This window comes from Camelus ferus, chromosome 6 (assembly GCF_009834535.1).
Source record: "Camelus ferus isolate YT-003-E chromosome 6, BCGSAC_Cfer_1.0, whole genome shotgun sequence".
Classification (NCBI taxonomy): domain Eukaryota; kingdom Metazoa; phylum Chordata; class Mammalia; order Artiodactyla; family Camelidae; genus Camelus; species Camelus ferus.
In genome coordinates this window covers 10,309,407-10,334,722 of record NC_045701.1, presented here as the reverse complement: position 1 = coordinate 10,334,722, position 25,316 = coordinate 10,309,407, and the positions used below count along the sequence as shown (strand labels likewise).

The window sequence follows — 25,316 nt, the reverse complement described above, 5'->3', positions numbered from 1 at the left end:
GGGCTGTGTGTGTGTGTATGAATATATATATTTAGGGTCATGTCGAACAAAAACTGTAAGAAACAGCATTTGAGTACTGAACAGGGACAATATATGGCAGTATAAATGCTCCTATAAGAATGATAGAAAGATGATATTATTAGCTAATACTTAGTGAGTACTTACCGTGCTAAACATTTTATATATATTATCTCATTTGATCTTCCCATCATCGCCCCGATCCAGGTACTGTGAGCACCATCTTACAAATGAGGAAATTGAAACTCAGAAAGTTAGGTAATTTGCCAGAAATCTTTACAGTTAGTCAGTGCCTCAGAGAAAGAATAAATGAATATAAAGTATAGCTTATGTAAATAAAATAATTAATCTTGATGTGTGTTTCCTTAACTTTTTTATTAGTGCTAGAAATGTATGCTGGGATAAAAATAAACTGTGCAAAAGGATATAAAGCAAATGTCTTCTTTCCCAATTATAAGTCTCGAGGTGTAATAGTTATTTCTTGTGTATAATTCCAGAAATTTTCTATGCTTATTCAAAAAAAAATTCATATACTTTTTTAAACGTGCTCCCAAAATTTTATTGTGCTAGTTACTTTTTTCCACATAAGTGAACACTTTGGATTTTTATTTTTGGGTGAAATTTAATAGATGAACCTTTATCAAGCTAAAGATAAACATTTCATATACTGCTCACAATAGGACTCACTTCCATTCTTCCTGACTCCTGGTTCACTTACTTTTACAGACAATGCATCACCTTAAATGTTACTTATTTGTTTTCCTTCTTCGTTTCAGTAGTCATCGTGAGAATGGTTTGATCCTGTTTTGATTATTACAGTTATTTGGCCGCCCATTTAGTTTTCCAGAGAAATGACAGTGTTGGCCATTTGTTAGTTCAAAATGTTTAGACTTGGCTTATCTGAAGCAAAGGTTTATCAAGGGAAATTAATACTGCTCTGACAAATTAAATGAGATTTTTCTTAAAGCTGTGACAGACTTGAAAATTTCCTTGAAATTAAGAAATTAAAACCCTTCAGAATTTGGTTTTAATTTTGCTAACTTACTAAGTTAAGTTTCTGAACAATTGTGTTGTGCCTTTCACAGTTATCTTTTAATAGTAGTAAAGAATAGTAACATTTAATCTAACTCATTCTGATTTTGATAAATCTTGTAACAGTGAAAAGAATTAATTTTGTGAACCCAAGTTTTATTTCATGCTATATTCAAAAGACACTTGTTTCTACCATCATGTTTTAAATCATGAGACTGTATGGATTTATGTTTTGTAAGCAAAGTCAACATTTGTGAGTTTATTCAACCACCTGGTGTAATTGTCACACAGAGGTGCTTTACAAGGACATTTAGGATAGTGTTTTTCTGCAGTAATCAGCTAAAAGCAAACATGTAGATAGTATCCAAGTTAGACATTATTTATGCGGATTTAGGCAGTTTCTTTGAATTTGGGATAGGCCTTTTTAGGTAGTAGATAGCCTTTTTTAGGCCCTTCATGAAATGTAACATGCATTTTAGATAAGTGATTTGATAGTCACTTACATTTTAATTAAATTTCCTGTTTAATTTTAAGGTATATGCACCATCCCCAAATTCAGATGACTTCAACCGTGAATCTCCTAGTTATCCATCTCCCAAGCCACCAACCAGTATGTTTGCTAGCACTTTCTTTATGCAAGGTAAGTACTGCCAAATAGTTGTCAAATGCTGGAACAGTTATCTGGTGTATATTAGCTAATACTTTAAAGTTGTGAGGAAAGAGAGTATCTATACAGAAGTTCAGACGTTACTTATCTAGATATGTTTGTCTAAAGCAAATTAAAATCTAGTTTTAAAGTTTTCTAGTGTTAATTGTCACTGACTGCAATGTAGTTAGATTATCCAGCAAAGTATTGGAGGGCCCATCTAGTATTGATTAAATTTATAGAAGACTTCAGTTGAGAAAAATGAGTAGACCTGCTTTTTCTCATTTTGGAATTTAAATGTATAAAAGCTATTAACAATTTTAGTTTCTTACTTAAATTTTAGGTTCATATCACTCCTAGAATTATCAATGTAAATAATGAGTGAATATCATAGAACAGATTAGATTTTAAGACAGAAAAAGTGTTGCACTTCCTTTAATTCCTGTCTAGCAAATTATGTTTGTTTGATCTGTGGTTTTAGACTGTGGGAGCAATAAATTACTGCATAAATGATGCATTGACTTTGCATTGATGAATGAAGTCATGGCTAACACATTTCACTTGAAGGCTGACTATAATATAGTCATTATCAATTAGTTAGGTTTACTGTAGGAGAAACTTCTTTATTCCAGTTTAAGAATGTGTCATATAGTATACATTGCTTGTTACAGATTAAGAACTTTTTGGTATATGTATGGGTATACTGTTTAACCAAAAATTAAATCTAATCTATCCCCAAATTTGGAATTTTTATTATCCTCCCTGATATGAAGTTAGATCTTGGAAGGATTTTTATAATGACCTACCTAGTACAGTTTGGGATATTTTTTCCCCTCTAACGATAGAAGTTTATTGCTTCTTTTAAAATAGTGACTATACAGTTTGGAGGGAAGAAAACTAGACAGCTGACTAGGTTGGAAAGGGGAGGAAAAAATATTTGGGTACCCTTTGAATTTTTATAGCATCATCAAAATAAAAGAAAAAATTTTTGTTAAGAAAATTTTATATTTCTCTTTTTGTCTTAGATGGGACCCACAATTCTTCTGACCTTTGGAGTTCATCAAATGGGATGAGCCAGCCTGGTTTTGGTGGAATTCTGGGGACCTCCACTTCCCACATGTCTCAGTCCAGTAGTTACGGCAGCCTTCATTCACATGACCGCTTGGTAGGCTATAATACACAACTAGGCTGCAGGAGCACTTTGTCATCGCTTGTATTTCTTTTTGGATTGCAAGTGTAAGGTTTGATTCTGCCAAAACTTCTGAAGTATGAAATACTTCTAGGCTTACTTCATGCCTTTTCAAAAAGTAAATGATAATGGTAGTACTCTTCAGCTGCTAACTTGCGATGTTCTTTTTAACTTGTTATAGTATTCTCCAGTTGTATCTGCATATTATTCAGAAAATGTATTTAATAGATCATGTCTCTTTCCCCCTTTCTCTAGAGTTATCCTCCACACTCAGTTTCACCAACAGACATAAACACAAGTCTTCCGCCAATGTCCAGCTTCCATCGCGCCAGTACCAGCAGTTCACCTTACGTTGCTGCCTCACACACTCCTCCCATCAATGGATCAGATAGCATTCTAGGTGAGCTTTTTTCAGGTTGGCAGAACTTCCTAAAACCGAGTTTAGGAATTTTTAGTGAATCCTGTATTTTTAAATATGTATTTTTTTGTTTTTTCATATTTTTTTCTTCCAGCTTTATTTAGATATATAATTGACCTACAGCACTGTATAAGTTTAAGGTGTCCAGCATAATGATTTGAGTTACATACATCATGAAATGGTTATCACAATAAGTTTAGTGAATATCCATCATCTCCTATAGATACAAAATTAAAGAAATAGAAAAAAAGAATCTTTCTTTATGATGAGAACTCTTAGGATTTACTCTCTCAACAGCTTTCACATGTAACATACAGCAGTGTTAATTATGTTTATCATGTTGTATATTATATCCCTAGTACTTATTTATCTTATAAGTGGAAGTTTGTACCTTTTGACTCAACATATTTTTTTAGTATTGAGTTTAAAAAATGAAAGAAAGGAAGAAGAGAAACTTTTCTGATTTTCATTAATGTAGAAACCGGTGAGGAACCTATCCTTACTTTAGCTCACTAACTACAACACATGCGGAGTATTTGCTTGCTTATTGTGACAGATGTGTGATAACAATAGAGAACACCATTAAAATAATGGCAGAGTGCTTAAAAAAAAAAAAAAGCATACCTGCCTGCCTGCTAAAATCCTTGATTTGTTTTCCTACTTGAAATACTCAGGAACCAGAGGGAACGCTGCTGGAAGCTCACAGACAGGTGATGCACTTGGAAAAGCTTTGGCATCTGTGAGTATTGATTTTACATATTTTGCTGAATGATTTTTACACTGCTGAACGCAGTGATTAGATTTTGCGGGCAGTATGTGTCATAGTTAAAGGGTGTAGTTATAACAAGATGACTTCATTACTCTTTTAGAGCTAGTCTCGGACTGTATTGATTTCTGCTGCCCTTAACGTAATTCATGAGAACACCTCCTCACCCCATTCCCATAAGAACTATCCTTCTAATTTCTATTTAAATGTCTGTTTTTTGTCTTAATGGAACAGATGTAGAAAGAAGAAAAGAATTAGACATTTTGAAATCAAAGCACAAATTACTGAGATTAATAGTTAAATCTGTTTGTTTTAAGCACACACTTAGTGAGTTGCCCATTAAAGTTGAAGTCAAGTGGAATCAAGAAAGGCTACTCAGTCATTCTTCTCATTCAGAATAGGAAGGGCTTTTATAAGGATTTTTTCCTAAGATGGAATTTATTTTATGTGTTTTTTAAAAGTAAAAAATAATCTCCTGCAGCTGATTCATTCAAGAAATAAGAGATGAGAGCCTTCCCTAAAAAAAAGTTCACTGAAGAACTTGTGCTAAAATGAGTAAAACTAATTTGAAGGAATCCCATAGTATTTTCTTCAGTAGCTAGTTTACATCACATCAGGACATTAATGACTAAGAAATGATTTGTTTCAATAAAGGTAATGATTGTGTTTTAATATCTGATCCTTTTAATCCTTAAAACATTAAACTGAAGTTCTTTCTTTTGGAACTCTTGGGAGAGCATTTACCAGTAATCCACAAAGATTCCAAACCTGACTGTTTAAAAGAGGTACTTTTGCTTTGTACTTTGTGAAGTTTCTCCTTAGGCTTTTTCTTTCTTTCCTTTTTCTTCCTGAATGATAGGTCTCTCAGAATTCTCACAGTGTTGTTTTACATTTTCTATGAAGTGCAAATAACTCTGTCAGACACATTTGCTGCTGTTCATGGGGAAAGCAGACCACTTAATATGTGAGTAGTAGGAAGCAACTATTGAGCATTAAAGGAGATAAACTGTTTGTGTATGGTTTCTGTAAATAAATCTTTCTCTATAGCAGTACAAGTTTTTTGAGAAATCAAGGCAAGTCAAGTTTATCTACCACATAGTGGTGCCCCGCACAAAATAGAGCTCAGTAAATGTTTGTTGAATTCAGTCTTGCATCATACGACAAAAATGATGATAATAATAACAAACCCCACAAAAGTATCAGCTATAATTTGAATGCTTGCTAGGTGCTAGGCACTATACTAAGCATTTACATGCTTTGTTTCATTTAATCCTCAAGAAAACTCTGTGAGATTGGCATTATTATTCCCACATTACAGATGAGAAACTAGGTTTAAAAGGTTAAGTAACTTCGGCTCAGAAAGATTAAGTAGCTTGCCCTGGGGATCTCCAAGCTGGTAAGGGTAAAGCCCAGATATATGAGATGAGAACCCTGATCTGACTAACTTCACTTACTCTGTACTTCCAAAGAGCAATGCCACAGTAACTGTTATTTTATAAGGTGTTGATGAGGGTTAAAGGAAGTTGTCTCACTTTTTCTGGACTTATTCCCGCCTGATGAAAACTACCTACTTAGAAAGAAAATAATTCTGTAATATTAAATATGAGTGCCTCCCAGATATTTGATTGGCTTGCCATAGTCCTTCTGACTTGGAAAGAATCTAGTAGCAGGTACTTCACATGTAGAAAGACAAATAACATTTGAACTTTCAATATTAGGCAACTTTTTAAAATACAGCCTGCATTTCAAGGGCTTTTTTCTCAAAACTCTCTTTTTGTATTTAAGGGAAACTGTAAAGGAACCTTGGAAGATAGGCAGGGAAGAATTTGTGATGTTCTCAGTGGTCCTTCAGGCTCCTTTTCAGTCGCCCTTCAAGTCCTTGACTATTCTCCCATTTTAAGACCCACATATTAGCCAAACCAGTTGGCATTTGGAAAAGAAAATCCAAATTCACTGAGTGGAAGCCAGGGGAAAATGTTTAATCTAGTTAGTGGGTGGGCTTTGGTTGTCATGGAAACTCAGCTCTGTCATCCTGTGTTGTTACTAGGCAGGAGCAGCCAGGTCATTCCATAAATCATTTCTGTCATAGCTGACGGTGATGCATTCCATCTGCTCCATCACTGCATGCCATAGTCTGCACACTTCAAATCCCTTCCTTCAATCCATCCCCTGACTCCCTCCCTACCAGACTCCTCCCCCAAACATGTTCTTTCTCCAACTTCCATTACAAACTCATATTCACTTTAGTGCTCTCAGAATGTACTGAAAAGCAAAAACATTACATTGAGAATAGGAAGGATTAGAAGAGATGAGGAGAAGGAATTTGATGAGGATTACATGTGAGAGTCTGACATGCATGTGAGAATTTGATGTCAAGTATTACAGATCTTTGAAAATGGTGACCATGAGTATTTGCGATTTTAATTTCTTTAGAATGTGACGTTTTAAATATAACATCTAGGCTTAGATGGAGAAATGCCATACTGTTGTCACTAGAAGTTATTTCTAGCTCCCAAAATGTCTGATATATACCTTAGAAGGTCTTTTATGTGTGAAACATCAGAGGGTACAACCTTTGTTCTTCAGTTTAAGTATTAAAGAGCACACAGAATACTGTGTGATTAAACATGTAAAGCTAGATAATACATTTGCAAAGGTTCCTTTATTTTAGATTTAAGCCTGAATAATTGTGGTCTTAATCTCAGGGTAGCTAGAAAGAGAATTGTACATGAAAGTATTTACACAAAGTTCCCAAAGCCCTATGGATTATGCATTAGTTTAGATAATAAACTAGGGTAGATAGAAGGAAAGGAAAATCTGGATATTCGTGCCATTTCTGTGTTTCCCTGAACGTTTGCCAGACAATAACCCTTTAAGATTGTGCCCATGGAGAGTTATATAGAGGAAGAAACATCTGGTTTATTTCAGTGCCTAATACCATATCAAAACACTTGGTCTTTAATTTAGAGGAGATCAAACAAGAGGACTGTTTAACTTTGTTGATTATATCAGACTTCTTTGTGATAATTTATGTTTTGATTTCTACCTCAGAGCAAAGGAAAGAGAGAGAGAGTGTGAGTGTGTGTTGTTTGTGTATGTGTGTGTGTGTGTGTGTGTGTGTGTGTGTGTGTGTGTGTGTTTTAATCTGGGTAGTTAAATGGTCAGTAGCCCCTAACAAAAGAAAAGAAAATTCAGGGAAGTTGATGTTTAAAAGTAATTCATGAAATAAGTTTCTTTGTTCCTTAGACTCAATAACATTAGCATAATAAAGATTAACTGAAATGTGCACTGTAGTGTTTTAAAAATTGGGCTCACAGTTCCAAGGTTGGGCTTGGGAGCTCTCCATTGTCTGAGGCCCTTTTCATTAGCCTCTGGCTTATTGGCACCCTGCTGATTGGAATGGACCATGACTGATAGGAGGAGGAGCCTCATTTGTTGCAGTAAAATGAGGCATATTACCGGTTAAGCCTGGCAGAAGGTATTGGGAGTTATTCATCATTGGTCATTTAACAGTATGAGGACCATGGGCTGCATGTAGAATGAGTTCTTACTTTGTGTTTATGCTCTAGATTCTAAATCACTCCCATCCCCATTTTTTAAGTGACTGACTTTTTTCTTCTCTCTTTTTTTTTAATCTTTTAAACATCAATGTAGGAATTCCTTAAGGTCAGAAAGTACAAAAAGTAATGTATTCCTGATTTAGAATGCTCTTTGTCAAATAAGCCTTATGTTTAGAATTTCTTAAAAGTAACACAACAATATCTATAGAATAAGTATAATTCATATGTGAGTTGGTAATAGAATAAATATGCAGAGGTGAAGTTTAATGACATGGTCTGTGATCTAAAAGGCTATATACTTTTTTAATGTTGTTGCTTCCCCTTCCCACATACACATACTCTTTTTAGGGAAGTAAAAAGGACAAGAAAAAGTCCTGTAATTTGCCAGGCTGTCAGTTCAGGAAAAGTATTAATAACAATTCTGTCTGTCATCACTTTAATTTAGAGCAAAGTAGAACCAGGAAATGTGAGGAAATGTAAGTGGAGAAAATGGCTTTTATTGTAAAATGGAGAAGCTGCTTTTGAAAAAGTAGAAACTATATGTTGATACACTTTTTAGTACTGCTTCTCCTGTTTTCACAGTGACTTTTAGAAGCTTGTACCTATATTATATATAACACCAAAGTCTTTTGCTTAGTCATTGCAAGGTAGTGATAAATGACTACGGTATAAACTCTTCCTTCTTTGAGATAAAGAAGTCGTCACTAGTTCTTCACATGCTACAGGACTGTTTAACTGTAATGGCAGAGTTATCGGGGAAGATAATGGTTGATAGTCTGCTTATACCCTCAGAGGTCCTAGCCGTGTGGTATAGGCAGCTTACCACATCAGCACTAATTGTCAGAAACAGCGGAACCTTTCCATATTGTTATCAAAGCTTATACCATAAAACTGATCTGTAAATGAATTCATCTTTATAATAAGATCTTTTTCTCCCCTTTGGTATTTCTGTCACTGAAACCCACTACATAAATACTAAGATATATGCTGTCATTTACTGAGTCCTGCTTTTTGTCAGAAAGTATTGTAGCAAATTTCCAGTGCAGTTTAATCGCTCAAGGTTTGTTTGCTGTTGTTGTTTTTTGTTTGTTTTGTTTTTTAATATTGAGCACCTCCTTGTACAAGACAGTGACAGACAATGATGGATTCAGTGTTGAATGATATAAGGTCCCTACCTTCAAAGAGCTTCCAGTCAAGGAGAGAAGATAAGACAGGTATACAGAAACAGAGCATAGTGTAAAGTAGAAGACCAAAGACAAGCACAGGTTATTCTAAGAATATAAGGGAAGTGAAAATGAGAGCAAATGGGGAGGTTACATTTGAGTTGGGCTTGGATGTGGTATAGAATTCCTTCAGGGAGAAGGTAAGAAACAGGCCTTTTAAAGGACAAGTTGTGTTCAGAAAATGAAGAAAATATTTTGTTTGTATATAATGTTTTATGTAGGTTATGAAGTAGAGAGATATTTTTGTGACCAGATTATATAATATATCAAATATCATTCTTTTTTATATAGTAGGCAACATGAAGTGCTCTCTGGGATTTGACTGTTCAAAACTGGTTGAGGACAGTAGCTCAGGCAGTTATGTATGGGATGAAAGGAACAGGGAGTAACTAAAAATATAAAGACTTAAATAGTCCAGCCACAAGTTCTAGTAAAGGTTTAAAGTAATGTCATGGCATTGAGAATGATGTGTGCCTATTCCAGAAGCATTATAGAGAATTGTGGGCATTGGTGTCTGTGGTGGGAAGGGTGGAGGAGCAGGGGAAAGGAGGGGAGAAAGAGTGGTATTGTTGACCATGAGAAAGAATGGTAGTGCTAAGTGGGCTAGAGGAAACAGAAGAGTAGAAATGGGAAGTGTAGGGAGCTTGGGGCTGTGATGCAAAATTTGGGTTTGTGTATACTGAGCTTGAGATGAAAGAAGGGTAGTGCCCAGATGGAAAAGTCCAGCAACCAGTATAAGGTTAGAGATGTCAACTTAAGAATCATTCACAGGAATGTCGTAGTTGATACTTCATAAAGAATGGTATTACGAAGAGAAAAAACACAGGTAAATAGAAAAGACAACTGAGACTAGAGCTCTCGGGAGATCTACATTAAAGGAACTGGAAGAGTAAGAGAGAGGAGCCTAGGTGAATACATCCAAGCATTTAAAAGGAATACTCAGATGGTAACTTCGTAAAGTTGGTATCATTCATTCTTTCAACAAGTACGTATTTACCAGCACTGTTGTAGAATCTGAGGCTACTGCAGATTTTGTATAATTCAGATTTTGTCTGAATAAGACAAAGTCCTTGCTCTTCCGAGCACATTACTAGGAAAAAGGGTAAAAGAAACAGATAATAAACAAGTGAACAAATTTAGACAATTAGTGATTAATGAAAGGAGTATGAAGAAAGCAAAGCAGGAGGTATGACACAGAGGGAATGTTATTTCCCCAGTACTTTCATGCAGTTAATTCTTACAGACAAGGAAATGAAAGTCAGTAAGTTGGTTTATGATCATCAAGCTTTTGCAGGGAAATGAAACTTCTCTCACTCCTCATCCACCCACCATCAGTGTCATCAACCCTCCCTCCCTTACCAGTATTATAATCAAGACATAATCTCATAAAAGTTAGCATCACTTGTTCATAAAAGTTAAAATTTTTACATCTTAAAAATGAGAAATACTAGTTTATAAAAATAAAGGGATATGTTGAAATATGTTTTTGTTGAAGTTTAGTGACTAATTTACTTAGGGCTGAAATAAATCACTGTATGTATGCAGGCCACTAGAAACCAAAATGTGACCTTTAGCTAATTTTTACATGTGTGAAAGGTAACAGCTTTTAAAAGGTAACAACTTAGCTTTAAGATCAACATTATTGGCCTTATAGCACACTACTTCCCTATTACTGAGTCCTCCTATAAAGTCTTTTGAAGTCTTCTTGATAGCTGGGCTTTTCTAAAATGGCTTTCTAACTTGAATATACAACTTCTAGATCTGGCTCTTTGAAAAGAGTTGGTGTTTAAAAGGATTTCCAATTTTGATTTAGTAACATCACACCAATGGGTGTAGTCACCAATTCATTTGTAGTCAAAGGGAAATAGACTTTCAGACTGCTTACAATTTAATTAGTGCTGTCTTCTTTTTTAAAAAACTTGAAAGCTATTAATGTTTGATGATTATGACTTGTGGAATTTTGTTTTACATGAGCCTGTCCCACTATCTGACTTTTTCAGTGTATGACGCTGCCTTTAAAACCAGTGCTAAGGCCCCCTTATGTGCCATAATTTGAGCCTCTTTAACTTTATTAGAGCCCTAAGCTTATTCAGAGCAAGATCGTTTCTATTGGATGACACTTTCCACCCACAAGTAGTTTTCCTTTTTAAAATATTTGACCACAGTTTATCCAAATAAGTTGATTTGTCGGGCCTAAGTTAAGTGCTGAGATGTGAAGATGATTTGTGATGCTTGTTAAGAGGAATGGAATTGTCCTAGAGAAGAGCACCCAGAGACCATTGCTGGTGCGTGGATTAAGGAGACATTTGAAATGTGTGACTGTTAATTAGGTGAACTTGAATGAATCTGTCACTGTTTTTTTTAGCAATATGAAATAAAGTATTACAACAAAACTTTCAGCCAAAATACCAAAATTTATGCATCCAGGTATGTTATCCTCTTAGGAGATAAAGTCTGCAAATTATTTAGGAAACACTGAAGAACATTCATAGTTTTCTCACTTCCTTCAAAGATGACAGAATATCCTTTGAGAGTAAGTTCGACTTTTTACAACACTCACACATCATTAGAAACTAGATCAAACTAGAACTTTTTAAAAGAAATGGGATAACTTTTTGAAATTTATTTTCTTTGACTTCTAAAACTTTTTTAAGGACAGTTCTCTTCAGAAGGTAAGTTAATCGTTTCCTAAGATAATTATTTTTAATGGATAAAACTTTTTTAAAAGGTATATTGTAGAAAGATTATTTATCAGATCTGTTTGCTTTTTAGTTCTCTTTTTTCTTCTAACAATTAGAAATTTAAATTATTTTCAGCAAGAGTAATAAAGAAATACATGCGATCCATTTATTCCTGTCACATTAGAATATATATGATACTTTTTAATCCTAATTTTAAAACATGCTTTTATAGCCTTTATGTAATGGAATAGCCCTAAAATCAATTAAACAATTTTTCACTCTGAGTCTTAGGAGTGGCTGCTTAGATTATAAAAATAACTCCTTGCAAAAGGATTTATATTTTTGCTGTTGTCACACGGTGATATGTGTGTATCTTTTGTCTTCTGGTTAGATTTATTCTCCTGACCACACCAGCAGTAGTTTTCCATCAAATCCATCAACACCAGTTGGATCACCCTCACCTCTCACAGGTAGGCTTTTGTTTTATCCAACTACTTAATTAATATATTTGGGGCTACTTGGAAGTACTTTAAGTTTATTTTTCAATAAAATTTAGTGAAGACTCATGAAAAAAATCTATTTTAAGAAAGCATATAAACAGAGCCCTTGAGTTCATTTTGGAGCATATTGAAATATTTGTTAGTTTTGAATTACTTGTTCATATTTCTCTGATTCTTAAAATAATTGGTGATAATTTCTAAGAACAGTTATAACAGGATAAAAAAAAAGACTAGGTGCCTGGGATGAAGGTAAAATATAGAGAAGGAGATACATTTAAATTTTTGATAAGAGAACATAGAACATAAAGTAACCTATTTAGAAGTACGTGTAACTTCGTTCTTCCTTACTCTCTGCATTTTCCATGTACCATGTGTAAGACTCGGAAATGAATAACTTTCTGCTAGATAGTTTGTCTTTATTTTTAAGTCCACTAAGTTATTATTTCATGTATATTTTAAATTCCTGGGGATAATGTAGTTTTTTGCAAAGGAAAAGAACTCTGTGAATGTGGATGAACATTATTAGTAGAGTTAAATAAGTGTTCAGATTTGCATTACTTTTTCCTGTTTTTTTCACATTAGCTTTAACTGGTTCCAGATACTATCCTACTATATAAATTTGTTGAGATGCAATTATCATTATTGTCAATAGGAATTTTTGTCAATAGGAACTTCTCCAATAGTGTTTGGAGAAGAACCATGGTGAAGAAGAAATGTATTAGTTCTAAGGAAAAGACATTAGACAACTGGGTAAAAATTGCCATTTTCCTCCAACAGCTGACCTCAGAAATGTTTCTCTAGTCCTCATCAAACCTCCAGTTAAATCCCTGTGGCGTTGCTGTTGTTGCTGTTAAGCCTTTTTTGCATTATTCAGGGTTTCTGAAAATCGGGGCTCTGGTGTATCAGGGCCCTAGCTGTCACCTGTGCTTGGTGATTAAGTCTTGTGACTCTGCTAAGAAGCATTCCAGTGGGGAGATGATGAACTGCTGGCAGCTGCTTTCAGCTCTTAGTGGGTTCTGCCTCTTTCTCAGACACCGTGGCTTCAGCTGTCTAGTAAAAGTTGAACAGCTGTTCCCCACATAGACAGGACTATGAAAGACCCATTGACTTAAAGTTGTTGTTTAACAGAGGGCTGAAATTACAGGAAGAATGATGTAACTTTAACCCTACTCACCCTTTCTGGCACAGTTTTACTGACATTATCAGGGTTATTTTTGCTATTGCCTGCTTCACTTTCTCCTCTGAGGTAGCTGTGGGCCCTCCCTGCATGTTCCCACTGCTTCTTCTCCTCTGCCCAGTACGATAGCCATGAAAGTGTCCTTTGGTTTTCAGTAACACTGGTTGGGAAGTCATACCCAAAGGAAAATACTTTCATATACTCCTGCTAAAACGGGAAACAAAAGACTGATTTTATGCAGGTGCATCTGACTCCCATCTCCTATATCTCTTGTTTTCTCCTTATTACCACACCCCCCACCCAAGTTGGCAGAACATATATGGAAGGAGAGGAAGAAAATAGAAAAGCACTATGTGATAAAGTATTCACAGTTGAAGGAAAAATGAAAAGAAACAGTAAACCAGGGCTCCTATATAATATGTGGGAATTATTTTGTACCTTATGTGGCAGTGGTCTTTTGTCTAGAGTGAAAAATCCTGCCCACTGTGTGCTCTTTGCACTGTCCTATTCCTTCCTCCTGAGCAGCAGTCAGATTCAGTGTGGGCCTTGTAAGGACAGTTACACAGGTGCAGAGCCACACAGGGCAGCTTCTGAGGCCAGTCGTCATTATTGTCATCCTGCTCGTTTTCCTTGGGAACTTTTCAGATCAGAACCATACATTTTTACCTAGAGAATGCTTCTGAGGACGCTTCTGAGGTGATGCTGTTATATCAGTTAGGATACTTTAAGCTTAAAGGAAGAGAAGAGTTTGTCTCAACTGGCTTAAATAATAAGGGCATTTTGGTTGTCTTGTATGAAGCCCATAGCCTGGCCGTCAGGGCTCATGCTCTACTTCTTTGCGTTTCTTTCTAAGGATGGTGGTGAGATAGCAGTTCAGAATACCACATCTGGACATAACCATGTCTAATATAAGAAAAAAAGACAATCTTTTCCTTGTCTTTTAAAAATCTTTTCTCAGAAGCCTCTTCAACATGTTTTTCCCTCATGACTCATTGGCCAGTGTTGGGGCTTAACACAATTGCTCACAACAGAAATGGGGCCACAATGTTTATCTTAGTTGTTAGGATTTATCCCAGGAGCTAAGAATAAAATTACTCCTTCCTGGTTCACAGTAGGAAATGATAGACACCCCCTGCCTTCTGAACAAAATCTGGACTCTTGTAGCAAGATAGAAGAGAAGAATGGCTTTGTCTAATACAGTTGTCACTTGAGAAAAGACACAAGTATTTGAATTAAGAGAGTGTTTTTACTAAGGGAACTTAGAAAGTAGACAACAAAACCATTTTTTGCCTTTCTTTACCTCCCTCTGAATTATGCAATGAATAAAAGTTTAATAATTTGTAGTACTCAGTACTATACAATCTACACAACATCCACAATAAAAATAAAGAGGGAATGGGGGGAAAAGAGAGAGAAGAAAGGATTCCTCCAGTTGGGCTCATTTAACCAATGAGATATTTATTTTTATCATCTTTCAGTGCCTGATGTTAAAACAGTTACCTGAGTTCAACAGGTTTTCAGTTTAGTTGAGAAAATAAAAGAAACACATGAAAATGGAACTGTCAGAATTCACTCTGAACTGCAGTTCTCTGGACATACTGCATGAAGAGAGTAGGATTTTAAAAGGAGAAAAACGCTTTCTAGGTATAAAAGGAAGCACGTGAAAAAGATCCAGATGTAAGAAAGTGCATGACCTGTTCGTCCAGAGTCATTAAGTTGACTGCTCATGAAGTCTTCACACATGTAAACGTGAAGCACTGAAACGGAAAGGTTGGCTGGGGCTATCAGACTGTGGAAAGCAAAGCATTCAGCGCTCCGTGAAGGATTATTCAGCCTTTCCCAAGCCTGGAGGATCTCATGAAAGCTTGAGCTTAGGGTGAGATTACAAAGGGAAACAACTAACAAAATAAGAAATTGTATGGTAAATGGTCCTAAGAATTTCTCTCAGCCACACAAAATGGTGTTATCTGTTTTCTAAATTTATTAACCAGTTTTATTAAGTGATATATTACTAAATCCCACTCAGAGTGAGAGCAGATCAAAAACACTGGATGAATTTTAGATTTAATGATCAAAGAAAGCCTTTCCAGATTTTCTAGCCAAATAATTCTGTTCTCTTATCTTAATCAGCATGCTTGTTTTCTGGAATGGTCAATAAATTTTATTATCAAGTAGGCTTATTATAATCCTTCTTGAATAAGAACTAGCTTTTTGGAGTGGTCACTAAAAAGCCCAGGGCAACTACAAAAATTATTAACTACTTAAACACTTGAAAGCTTATCCTATTCGAATAAAACAAAGTATAAGCCCCAAACCTCTACATATGTTTACCACCAGACAGCAGATGACGGGGAAGGAAGGGGGGAAATACCCTATTCTGTAGGAAACCTCGGAGGATTTTAACCTTTGCACTTTTGTTTTTCCGTATTTGATATATCCATATAATGCTACGGTTGGTGATTACAAGCTACAGATAAACTGCCAGTATGATTCTAAATTAATCTATATTTTATTCATGTACTAGTTTTATGAAAAGATGACAATGCAGGGCTGTGTAGTGCCAGAGGCATTCTATAGCATTATGATCTCTGTCTAGAATTTGAATTCCATTCACAACCCCAAAGTTCTCATCCATAGGTAATAAGCTGTCAGTGGGCCAGAATTACAGAATTCTATGTATCTTCTTTTTTTTCATTGATTACATAATAGATCTACCATCAGGAAGAGGTAATAATAATGTTTCATAGTCAAAAAGACCGTTAGGCTCACAAAGTGAGTGCTTTCATACCTTTTACCTCATTGGCCTTGTAAAGGCAGATTAAAAACAAAAACAAAAAACTATGTGTGCATACTTTATAGTCAGGACTACAAGTTAATTGACAGTACAGATCGACTAGAATGCGGGTCCACTGATTCCTAGCGTCCACTAAACTTCCATGCTAGCTATACAGTTGACTTCTACAGATCTAATAACTCTATCTTACTATTCAGCCATCCCCTCTGAGACCAGTAGCATGGATTTTTGAAATAACTAAATGGAGTTTAAGGAGCTCTGCCCATGAAATATAACTTGACATTTGTATGAAGTTCAAACAGTTATCAGTGATTTAACCATGTTAGTATTCTATTGTAACCAAGTACATCACAGTGGAGCAGCCCAATCCAGCAAAAACAGGTTTAAGTATGTGTATGTTTTTCCAGTTTAATGAATTACATTTTGGAGGAAGACCTTAGTATAGTTACTTCATATCATTATCAAAAAATAATGAATATAGGTGATTTCTTAGCTGAGTAACTCTTTGCACACATCTCATTCCTCAACACTAAGCTAGTGAAAAACCACAAAAATTGCCTGTTTTGCAAAGCAGTTGTGTTCTAACAATTCTGAGGTGTTTAAACATGAAAGTTATGTTAATGTAATAATCCATGCAAGTGAAATAACATGATGATCAGGCTCCTATCACAGGCTGATCACCCAAGGATGTTAGAGCAAATGGGGCAAAATGATTGAAAATAAAATATTGTACACGTTAAAGGATACTCTTTAAAATAATTTACGGTCTTTTTCAAAATAGATTATGATTAACCTCTTACACACATAAAACTTCACAGTTCTGCATGAGTTCATGGAAGGCACTAATGCTGAAATCAGTTGTAAAGTGCTAGCTGAGTTGTTTTTATATGAATTCTTCATGTAGTCAGTTACTGGGTTTTTCAGGTTGCTAAATTCTACTTGACAGTTATAAAATTAGCCCACAAGATTCTGTTTCAATGAGTAATTTTAAATTGTCCATAGTTTGTGTAATGAAAGTAAGATTGTATTTTTATGTCTAGCAGGAAGTCTTTAATAGTCCTCAGAATAATTTGTAACACGCTTACAAGTAAAAAAATTGTTAGCTGATGTAGTGTATATATATGTGTGTATTTTTTTCTTACAATTTTAGTATTTAAAATTTTGTGTATAATAACAACAGGATGTATATAATTAATTGTGAAATATAACCAGGTTATTAGGAATCTATACTATCCAACTTTTAACTTGTAAAATGTGTATGATTAATAGGAATACAATTAGTAACTTATTCAGCCAAAGTGAACTGTAACAGTTCCAATACACCTTAAATTGTTAGCTTCCTAAATGTGGCAAATTAACCTACAACTACAAGCTCAGGGGGAACAGTTTAAAACTTAATTTTGGAATAAACAAGACAAATTAAGTAAACCTTCAACTTGTCCAACTTCAGATTTCTAATATAATTCATATTGTCACTGAAGCTTTTTTTAAGAACAATACTATATGTTTAATTGAATGGTCTTCATTATTTTCTGTACATAACTTATTTTCATATGCATCGTCATGAAATAGGAAAGATTTTCGATCAGTTGTTTTCTCTTTTTCTTTTTAAAGCTGTTGTGGCAAGATCATTAAAGTATGCCCCAGTACGTGAATGAATTTCTCCTTTTCTTTCTTTCTTTTTTTTTCTTTTTAATTCTTTCTACTCTGAACTTGTATCCTTTTTCTGTCATTTTTTATGTTGCTTCTTTTCTAAAGTTGAAGAGTAAACAGCATATAACAAAATTTTCATGATGATACTTTCCAAATTAAATAATGTGCTTTGGTGTAAATTATATTAGGAAAATTTTTAGCAGATAATCCTAAATGTATTTGCAGTCTTTTGAAATTGGTGCGTTTGTGCATTACTAAAGGCAGAAGTTAATATGACCCTTTAGAAAGCAGCTCTGGCCTTACAAATTAAGGATCATGAATATGTTCATACCTTTTAATTTAGAAGTGCTGTTTATTCTCAGACATGTTCCCCAAAAGAATAAACACAATAATATTTACCATTAATAATATAGTGATATTCAGTTACTATTCAGAATAGCCAAATAAAAGTAAAATGTCCAGCAGTGAGGTAATGGTGGTTAAGCAAATTATGATGTAGAAAGTCAGGTGAATATTAATGTAGTCATTAATAGTATCATCTAAAGATTATGAAAAACCATGGAGGAGGAACAGAATTTTAAATTATGTATTTTTAAATACATTTTCTCAAGATACGTGTACATCTGGACAAAATGTGAAGAGTATGCAAACATAAGAGTATAGTATTTTTCTCATCTCCCTACACTGTTGTACTAATAAGGGAAAAGATTTTCTTTAACGTGTTGATATTATAAGTAACCAATACTATGCTAAAGGCTGAACAGAAATTTTTGCATAAATTTATGTACAGTTACAGTGTATCTTTACCTTTCCTTCAGAGCATTGTCAAGATCACTAAGTTGACCAAGATGTGTGGGTGCTTTTGGGTTTTGTTTTAACAGGTACCGGTCAGTGGCCCAGACCTGGAGGGCAAGCTCCTTCATCCCCAAGCTATGAAAACTCACTCCACTCCCTGGTAAGAGCCTCTGAGAAGCATACAAGGTCACTTTTATCTAATAGTGTGGAGTTCTTTTTTTTTTTTTTTTTTTTTTTTTCCTTCAGTAAATCTTGAGTAATGATGAAAAACAGTAGGATAGCATTACACATGAATTCTTTGCTAACAAATGGCCTGATTTAGTTGAACAATATAAGACACATTGGGTGTGCCTTTTACCATCTGTTCTTTGGGGCATCAGGCTTTCTGGTCTCAGGACAGCTGGTGTTAAAATAGCATAATGGGATTTTTGTTTCTTTGACAAATCTAAGGCTTAATTTAGCTATACTTTTAAGTTTATGTATAAAGGAAACTTTAAAAAAAAAAAAAAGCAAGTAAAAAAAAATTAGTCCAGCAATACAGAATGGTGGTGTTTTACGCTTTCCCGTATGATGATACTATGTATAGTTTATTACATTTCTATAAAATTTTTTAAATGTACATCAGTTATTTTTGTCATGAAGAGTGTTTCCCATGTTTTCTTTTTGAAAGAGAATGTATGGTATAAATTGTACAAGCAAATATGTTATTAAACAAACAAGGCAGTAGAATAAAGGAGCCTTTCTAGGTATCGAGTGTGAATTTTTGTGGTAGGATGTTAACTACCATTGCCTTTCTGTGCTTACCACAGAATTACAAAGCATTATGAAAACAAAATAAGGATGACTTGATGGAATGCTAAGTCATGCTGTCATTCCATAACTCCAGGTTGCAAATAGAGAAGTTCTTTTTCTGTGACTAACAGAACATTTTAAATTAAGGGGAAGTTTTCTTCTCACATATTTTACAAGCAAATAAAAGCAATGTGTGCTATTTAGATGCTAACCTTATAACTTCGCTGTTAAATCCCAGTCCTCTCATACCTTAATACAAGTAGATCTTGCAGATCTCCCGCGTTAACTTTACTAACATGTTATGCTGACGTGCACAGCAGCTATTTCCTCATCTCTTTTGGAGTTAATCTTAACCTGTGCTTTGCCTCCTGTTCTGTCTTGACTTTGCCAGAAAAATCGAGTTGAGCAGCAACTTCACGAGCATTTGCAAGATGCGATGTCCTTCTTAAAGGATGTCTGTGAGGTACTATTTCTTTTAGATGGTGCCTTTTTTGTGTTTCAATTAATTATACTTCCTATTATCCATTTAAAATCTTCAAGCCTGTACAAATTCCAAAGTCTTTTAAAATCAAACAGTGACTATTTTCGTTTTTGTAACAGTATGTAAGAATAGGCTTTTGTTCTCTTATGTTGTTGAGAATGATTCTCTTTAAAAGAGCTCTACTGGCATGTGCTTTTGATTTTTTTTATAATCTAATATGTTGTATGGGGCATGTGTGTATCCACAGACAGACACTATCACTTCCTCAGTTTTGTGAAAGAGCACATTTGAATATGGTCACCATTTCAGATAGGTATTAAATATTCACTTAAAACAAAGTTACAACTTACATTTGATGGATTTGAGGACCCTTCCCCAAATAGCCCTCATTTCAAAGATCAGTGTTAAAGTACAGGTTATCTTTTGATCAACTATAATTGAGTATCAGGCACAGTAGAGTAGCCTTCAGCTTTTACAGAAGCTAAAAGAAATAACCTCATGCTAGATTCATAAATTGATTTTACGAAGCAGTGATTTGCTTCTGAAGCTTTGTTAGTTTAGCATAGTCTAGCAATATCCTTTCCTTGGTTGTTGACTTTTAGTGCAGGTAGTTGCTTTTGAGCTACTTGATACTGCATTTCACTTGCTGTCTTCTGTATATCCCAAAGTAGGAAACATAGCAATTTAATGAACTTAACAGATAATAGCAGTAACCTCCATATCTTGTTTCAATCCCTACAGCAATCTCGAATGGAAGATCGTTTGGATAGGCTGGATGATGCTATCCATGTGCTGCGGAACCATGCCGTGGGACCTTCCACCAGTTTGCCTGCTGGTCACAGTGATATACACAGTTTATTGGGACCATCCCATAATGCACCAATTGGAAGCCTCAATTCAAACTATGGTGGATCAAGCCTTGTTACAAGCAGTCGATCTGCTTCAATGGTAAAATAGTGCTCATCCTTTTTGTAATAACCCCTAAAGCCTATTATCCTAAATGTTTTTCATTAAATTCTTGGGGGAAAGGGTCCTTCTTTTTGAAAGGAAAGTAGAGTGGGTTTTAAGAATTTCTTTTACTGTCTTAGGCAGGGTTGTTTGCTGAGCATTGGTCCTTAAAATCCTGCTGTGATTGTGTGCAAAATGCAGCAACTTTCTACAGAAATCATTTTAGCTTAAACTGGGATTTTTTTCCAGATGAGTAATAATTGGCAGAACAGTTTTTGCCTTGAAATAGTGAGTAGAAAGTCAGAATAGCAAAAGCAATAAAGCAGGACTGAATTTCAAGGATTCTGGTTTAGGAAAGCTGTTTATTATAATTTGGAACCAGCATTCCATAATAGAAGGAATGTAGTATTTTTTGCACAGGTCCAAATTTAAGCTTTATTCCTAAATTAAGAAAAAATGTGGGGTGCTTTTGAGAATGGCTGTAATTGAAGTGACAATGAAAGGAAACAGTTTTAGATTAATCCCTGAAGAGAATAAAATAATTCAATCCATCTTTTTTAAAACATGATAATTCTTTAAAGGGGAAGAAAGTAAAATTCTACAGTCATGCACATCAAAAATTCTATGTTGAATGTCTTACATTACTTTTTATCCAAATTATGTTTAAAAGGAATGAAGCTCTTTTTGAACCTGCTGTTTAACTGAAACCATGTGTTTGCATGTTTATGGCATGGTTTTTAAGATTCATTCCATGCTGTGACATATTCTCCTATGAAACAGATTTCTAGCTGTAAGCCATGTGATCAAGGCTAAAACTCACCTATCATCGAAATAATTAGGTGCCCCAAATGCTGGAGTCTTGTATTCTGTAAAATAGGATTGGTTCCAGATTTTCGCATTCACATGTCAGATAGTCGTTTATATTCATTCTGGAGCTGCTGAAGTAAACATCAAACAAGGCTGCCTGGTATCCTGAGAACAGTGTTTTCAGCAACATCAGTGACTTTAGATGCCTGCATATTTTAGCAACCAGTTTTTTGTTTTTGTTTTTTAATATCAAAAAAATCTTAAAATTCCAGCTCCTTTTAAATTAGCTTTTGTGGCTATTGATATGCTAATGTGAAAATTGTAAATTATTAAATTCATAGAAATATAAGGAAGTATTATCACTATTAGTGGTAGTAATAAAATAATTTTGTTAGTATAAGATAGTGTTTGTTGCAAATATAAATTTAGAATAGCAAATTATTATTTTGCTGAAATGCTATTTATCTTTACTTAGAAGAATGATTTGAAAATCAATATATTTGTATCCTGTTTGTCTAAACTACAATATTTCTAATTAATCTTCACCTGTTAATCATTTTTTAATTCTTTACTGTTAATTGTTCATTCCTCCTATTCCAGTTTATCTGCTACAACATTTGATATATCTCTGGCTCCTCCTAACTAAATGTAAAATTCGTATGAAATGGAACTTCCGTCTTTAGGAGATTGTTTTTTACCAACTTCGGTTATGAGTTAGAAAAGAGGTTTTTCAAAATCCAGTCCTGCAAAACCATGTTGAAACCTAGTGTATTTTAAAAGGACTTATAGAGGGAAAAATTGTTTCTTTAGATAGTGCCCTGAAGTTTTAAATTAAGAAAGTAGCTTCCATTATATCCTCTAGGAATATGCTGCCCACTTCAGAGTTCCCAGTGATATTCTTTAAAAAGGAAAAAAATTCAAAATAATCTAGGAAAAAGTATTCTGAGACAGGAGTCTGGCTTAGTCTGAGCAGCAGCATCAATGCCGCAGCAACTAGGCCCAAGCTGTTGCTCAGTGTGTCTGTCAAGGTCTTCCTTCAGTTTTTATAATCTTCTTAAAGGACACAGAGCTGGTGAAAGTCTGCGGGACTTCATCCGCTCTATCCACCCCATCCAGATGCAATCACTGGTGGAGATAGAGATGCAGATGTTCAGCCAGGCTTACCCTCAAAACTTAGTAATTGACAAAATCCGACACTGTCAGGTGAGTCAGTATTCAACTCCCATTGTTCTGAAATGAACTTTTTAGCTGTGAGTACTAGATCTCAGTCTCAGCAAAAAAGATCAAAGGATGGAATGAAGTGAAGATTACACTCAGCCAGCGATTATCTCAGCTGAGTCTTAGGCATATTGTTGAGGAAGACTCTTCTCCTGGTGACTGTTACTCATATCTGAGGACTTCCATCAGTGCTGCCAGGAGCCTGGCTTACACGCTCAGTGCCCACCTGTGAAGAATCAGCTCTTTTCATTTTCTTGGAGGGTGTGTGATTTGGGGGACATATTGTTGTAACTATTACCAGCCATCTTCAAGAGTTAATCTGCTTTTATTATCCCCTCTCAGTCCCATGTATTCTACTGATCATGACTGAAAAATGGCACAATTTTACATTCTGGAATCACTTTTTGTGTGTGTGCGTTGTTTAGCTTTCTGGTAGTTCATATACTTTTCATCTATATTAACATAAATTAGTATTTTTTTAGGCTCCTAAAAATGGAGGTTACATGGCCAAAATTACAAAGTAACTACAGAAATAACAGTTTATCAGCAATTCTGTATCACCATGTAGAATTTGGGAGGTCATTTTCTTTCAAAACTATTTAATTTTTATCATTTCATTTATTTTTCTGCAGAGAGTAGAACTATTCTTCTAAACATAAATACCGTTTCAGGAACTCCACAGAACATTTAAATAAAATTTTTGATATAATGGACTTTTGATCTCATGGGCATCTACTGGCAGTCACTGTCCTAATTGCAGGTTTTAAATATGATATTACTTTCTCTCTTAGCATTTGGAAGAGAAGAACCAGCATACTTTTCCTGTTAATGACCAGATAGTAAATATCTTCAGCTTTGCAAGCTGTGATCTCTGTCGCAGCTAAACTCTGACATTGTAACATGAAAACAGCCATACACATTATGAAAACAAATGAGTGTGATTGTGTTTTAATAAAATTTTATTTACAAAAAGGGCCTCCTTTATTAGTTTAAAAAAAAGGTAGGGGCCAGTTTTGGCCCGCAGGCATACTTTACCAGTCCCCGATTTAGAATATAAATTGGCTTCCCTGTGCAGGAACTAAGGGTTAGCAAGTTTTTTTCTTTTTCTTGGAGCCTTTAACTTTTGCTTATTTTGTTTTAATGAGTAGTTAGAAAGTTTTGTTGAAGTAGTTGGAATATTTGAGGTGAGCCAGAATGCGCTGGGAGTGGGAGAAGAGTTGATGGCAAGATAAAAGTAACATAGACAGCTCAGCTCCCAGCCTTCAGCGCTATCGGTATTACTTATGGTGTGAAGTCCACCTGGGCAGGTTAACCAAAGTGGTGTCCTTGATCAAGGAAATACAGCTTTGTTACTGAGAAACTTTCTTTACATTGTTTTTAGTTACAACAAAATTATGCCAGTAAGGTCATCTACAGCTGATAGTATTGATTTGTAGATGAAATAATTATGGTTTTAGTTGTCCAAGAAAAAGATTTTTATATTTCGCACAAACTGCCAAAAAATATGTTAGTAGGAATCAAAATCAAAAGACTTATAACTCTGAGTATTGTTTCTTTTATCTAAACAGACTTGACTTGCAACAAAGGTTAGGATTAAGTGAGATTTCAACCAAAGAAAGCTTTTAACATATTTTAGCTATCTAATATACACAAAAATTAAATTTCTTAAAGATTATTATATCAGAAAAAGAAACTAGGAAATGGGTAATTCCTACTCCTTTTTATGTAATTAGTGTAGCCAGGCTGCCATAACATTTGCTTTTACTTTTGAATGGGGTTGATATTTTTATTTCCTTTATTTCCTACTCTCAACATTTTTGATGGTTTCTCCATATTTTCTTAATACAAATATAAAACTTAAGACTTTGTCAGGCACTATTAGGATGTGATTGATGTATCATTTAGATTTTAAAACACAAAATCAGGGGTGAACTATTGAAGTGTCAGCATGGGACTATGTTTAGTGTAAGAATAAATTCTTGAAATAAACGGTTGATAGGAAAAAATAGCTGGTATTAAGTGGAAAACTGAAAAGGTATGAGACTCATTAATTTCATTTGGGCATTGCAGAGAGGTTTTAGCAATATTAAGTTATTGTATGAAACATCTGTTTATGGCTGTAGTATCTAAAATACTGAGGCCAGATGAGATAACTGTGTAATAGCCCTTTTATCTTTACACAGAGTACTCGGTTATTGTTCAGACAGTGATTTCAACTTCAAACCAAGTTAGATTAGAAGCCTTTGTATTAATGAAAACTTGATGCACATCTTTAAAAGTTCCTTATTTACGATACAGGATAAAATTACAACCAGGAGGTCTTTTGATTTCTTTGTTATAAGTCCTGAGGAAATTTAACTCGGGAATTTCTTTTAATTATTATTATTATTTTTTTTTTTTTTGGTATTGGTTGGTTTTTTTGTTGTTTAAGCTGTGATTGGAGATGTGTCCCTTGCATGAGAAGAAATAATGTTCAGTGGTAGAATTGAAAGCTACTGTATATAATGATTTAAAATATCATGTCTGTTTTCTAAATCCTAAAGCAGTTAGAGAAACTGTATTTTTCTTAGTTCTGTTAGATTTAAGATTAAGTTATTACAGTTTGACAGGCAAATAGG

General features: G+C 34.6%; 1 protein-coding gene across 10 annotated transcripts in view; it reads left to right on the top strand.

Annotated features, from left to right (window-relative positions):
• Positions 1 to 25,316, top strand: part of TCF12 (transcription factor 12) — a 328,909-nt gene that overhangs the window by 281,993 nt on the left and 21,600 nt on the right. For 6 of the 10 annotated variants that reach the window (XM_032481108.1, XM_014556715.2, XM_014556716.2 and 3 more), the window contains 8 exons: positions 1,585 to 1,690; positions 2,722 to 2,861; positions 3,141 to 3,285; positions 3,978 to 4,042; positions 11,925 to 12,003; positions 18,539 to 18,612; positions 19,636 to 19,707; positions 20,467 to 20,673. In XM_032481108.1, coding sequence (XP_032336999.1) covers positions 1,585 to 1,690; positions 2,722 to 2,861; positions 3,141 to 3,285; positions 3,978 to 4,042; positions 11,925 to 12,003; positions 18,539 to 18,612; positions 19,636 to 19,707; positions 20,467 to 20,673 — 888 coding nt within the window. The remainder of the gene's footprint in view (positions 1 to 1,584; positions 1,691 to 2,721; positions 2,862 to 3,140; positions 3,286 to 3,977; positions 4,043 to 11,924; positions 12,004 to 18,538; positions 18,613 to 19,635; positions 19,708 to 20,466; positions 20,674 to 25,316) is intronic. The other 4 variants (XM_032481110.1, XM_032481113.1, XM_006181692.3 and 1 more) reach the window with 1 other exon arrangement.